The 3,184-nt window shown below is 51.2% G+C and overlaps 1 protein-coding gene across 4 annotated transcripts in view; it reads left to right on the top strand.

Moving 5' to 3' along the window:
* The first annotated feature begins 252 nt into the window (after positions 1-252).
* ZNF584 (zinc finger protein 584) overlaps positions 253-3,184 on the top strand; it is a 15,765-nt gene continuing 12,833 nt past the window's right edge. For 3 of the 4 annotated variants that reach the window (XR_005527247.1, XR_005527248.1, XM_039225531.1), the window contains exons 1-2: positions 253-642; positions 1,566-1,692. Coding sequence is in view for 2 of the 4 variants with exons in the window: in XM_039225531.1 (XP_039081462.1) it covers positions 625-642; positions 1,566-1,692 (145 nt within the window). In the remaining 2 variants the exon portion in view is untranslated. Of the gene's footprint in view, positions 643-991; positions 1,143-1,565; positions 1,693-3,184 lie in introns of all 4 variants that reach the window. The other variant, XM_039225532.1, reaches the window with a different exon arrangement.

The raw sequence follows: 3,184 nt of genomic DNA on the forward strand, positions 1-3,184 counted from the left end.
AGGAGTCTCCGCGTAGCTACACCGACCTCCGGCTCTACGTGGTTCCAAAGCAGGGGGACGATGCCGGAAGTCCCCCCTCCACAGAACGCGGAAACGCTCCTCTCTGGGACCGTCATTGGCTACGTCGGTACGAGCGCACAGTAGAGACCGCCCCTGTCGCCTTGGCAACGAGCAAGCGGCACCGCGAGGGGAGGTGGGAAATAAGGCCCTCCAGCGACGCGGGATCTAAGTTAACGAGGGCGTCTGGAGGCGGCGGGACTTCCGGCGTTGCCTCAGTGGTGCTCCTCTTGCAGCCGTGGGTCGGCGCCAACACCTGGAGAGCCGCATCGCGGCGGAGGGGGCCAGGGACCCTCGTCGCGCCTGTGCACGTCGTGACCCTCGGGAATGACTCCGTCTTCCTGAGACTTGGTGTCGCCCACTGCGGAACGGGCGCCGGAGGGTCAGGGCCTCCCGCAGGCGGCTCCTTGGTCTTTGCGCACGTTGTAAACAGGGGGAGACCTGGCTTCACAGTTTCCACAGTCGACCGGAGGTTCCTGCGCCCAAGAAGGGGTGGCAGGTACGGATTTGAGCTGAGTAGGCCGAAATTCGGCGCCTTTCGCGGCGAAGCTCCGCCAACAGTTTCCGATGGCCGAAGAGGCGCTGGTAAGTGGAAGGTTCCCGAGGCTTTGACGGCCCTGATCCCCACCCAGTGGGTCGGGTTCTGAAGGAGCTCAGGAGAAGCGGGGAAGTCTTGTGCAGGTGAAGGGGCAGCTTGGTCAAAGGCAGAGGTGGAAGAGGGGGCTTGGAGATCCATGTGTGGCCTGGCAGGCTGAGAGTTGAAGCGAGGGACAGGTCTGGGTGGGGAGGTCTTCAGCGCAGAGTCGGCGGGGCCGGGGGTGGGGTATGGGGGAGTTAAAGTCTCTAACTTTAACTTAGCAGTGAGCCGCGGAGGAGTGGGGCTGGATGGTGCTGTGGTTGCTCTCAGTGGTGTCACTGGAGACATTGTGTGCAGATGGGCATGTAGGCAAGTTCAGCGAGTTGCCAATGGGCTGAACCGGTGAGATTGTGCTGTTGGTGTGGAGCTGTAACAAGCTGTGGTACCAAGAGTTCTGTGCATGTCAGACTGGAGGGCAAACTGGAAGATCTGAGACCTAGACGGAAGGGTGAGCACAGGGTTGGCTGTCCCTGGAAGGTGATCTCTGGGACGTAGAGGGAATTGGCTGGCAGGGAGGGCGAGTCCTGTGTGTCTGGCTGGGTACATAGATGGTATATACCATATACCGACGACAGCCTGTCGTTGCTGTGGGCAGGATGCAGAGTCCAAGGGTAACATGAGGGGAGAGGCGCCAGTGGAACTGGGGGGACTGGCAGTCCTCTGAGGTAAGTGTCTTAGGAGGGGGAGGTAGAGGGTATGTGTCCAGTGGGAGTAGGGGTTTGGGGCTCAAAGGGAAAGATGATGTCAGTGAGAGATGAGGCAGGACCCTGCGACATTGATCAAGGGCCTGGGTGTGTTCCTCTGTCCGTGTTTTGGTTGGCTTGTCTGCCCACTGTTGACCCCTAAGGCTCAGTTCAATCCATCATTACAGGGGCTGGTGACCTTTGAGGATGTGGCTGTGTATTTCTCCCGGGAGGAGTGGGGGCTTCTTAATCTGACCCAGAGAAGCCTGTACCGTGATGTGATGCTACAGAACTTTGCACTTATTGGCTCGCTGGGTAAGTCTCTCACTCCACCTCTGCCTTTTACCCATAGGAAGTTGTGTTCATCCCAGAGCCCCACCACAGAGGCTGTTCCTTCCCAGGCTCCCTGTGGCTGGTGCTGTGAGGACTGGCAACGGGCTGTGTGTTCTTCCCCTGCCTCTCTGAGCAGCCTTCTTAGCAGCCTCAATAGCTGTTGCCGCACGGCCTCCTGGAGTAGGGCTTCCGGTTCGGATGTTTACAGTTTGCCCAAAAAATCCCACTCAGCCCTTCCCGTCTCTATGACTCTGCTGAAGTCATGGCCTCTCTGTGCTCTGGGTTTTGCCTTTTTCCTTCTAAAGAAATTTTATAGGGTCCTCTCTGGTCCTAATCAGTTAGGGGAGTTTTGCCACTTAATACCTTTCAATTCAGAACATGAGATATCTTTCCACTTATTTAGTTGTCTTTAACTTTTTTCAACAGTGTTTTGCAGTTTTCAGCGTACAAGATTAAAGTTATTCCTAGGCATTTTATTCTTTTTGAGGATATTTTAAGTGGATTTGTTTTCATAATTTCAATTTAGATTGTGCAGCGCTAGTACATAGAAATATAGATTTTTGTATACTGATTTTGTGTCTTGTGCCTTACTAAACTCATTTATTACTTCTAATAGTTTTTTTAGTGGACTCCTTGATATTTTCCATATGTATGATATAATGTCATTTGCAAATAGAGAGATTTTTATTCTTCCTTTGTTTAACTGACCCACCTAGAACCTCCAGTACTTTATTTAATAGTATTAGTGAGAGTAAATATCCTTGCCTCATTCCCAATTTTACGGGAAAAGCATTTCGTCTTTCACTAATAATCACTGTAGGTTTTTTACAGCTCACCTCTTCCAGTGAGGAACTTTCCTTATTTTCTCAGGTTTTTTTTTTAGTGCATTTATCATGAAAGGTCATTAGAATTTGTCTAGTACTTTGCCATGTGTATTGAAATGTAGGTGCCTGGATGTCTCAGTGTTGGAGTCTTGGTTTTGGTTCAGGTCATGACCTCACTGTTCAGGAGATCAAGACCTAAGTTGGGCTTTGTGCTGTGGTGGAGCTTACTTGGGATTCTCTCTACCGCTCTCTCTCTGCCCCTCCCCTGCTTGCATGTGGTTTTTTTTCTCCCTCTCAAAACAAACAAGCATAAAAAAAAAAAAAAGAAGTGATTGTGTGATTTTTTTTTTTAATAATTTTTTTGTTTTGTATTTTTATTTATTTCTAGGAGAGAGAGAGACAGCGTGAGCAGGGGAGGGTCAGAGAGAGAGGGAGTCACCGACTGAAACAGGCTCCAGGCTCCGAGCTGGCAGTCAGCACAGAGCCCGACGCGGGGTTCGAACCCACGAACCGTGAGATCATGACCTGAGCGAAAGTCGGACGCTTAACCGACTAAGCCACTTAACCGACTAAGCCACCCAGGCGCCCCATGATTGTGTGATTTTTTTTTTTTAAATGATTTTTATTTATTTCTAGGAGAGAGAGAGAGA

The sequence above is a fragment of the Hyaena hyaena genome, unplaced genomic scaffold (genome assembly GCF_003009895.1).
Source record: "Hyaena hyaena isolate Hyena2069 unplaced genomic scaffold, ASM300989v1 scaffold_2290, whole genome shotgun sequence".
Classification (NCBI taxonomy): Eukaryota; Metazoa; Chordata; class Mammalia; order Carnivora; family Hyaenidae; genus Hyaena; species Hyaena hyaena.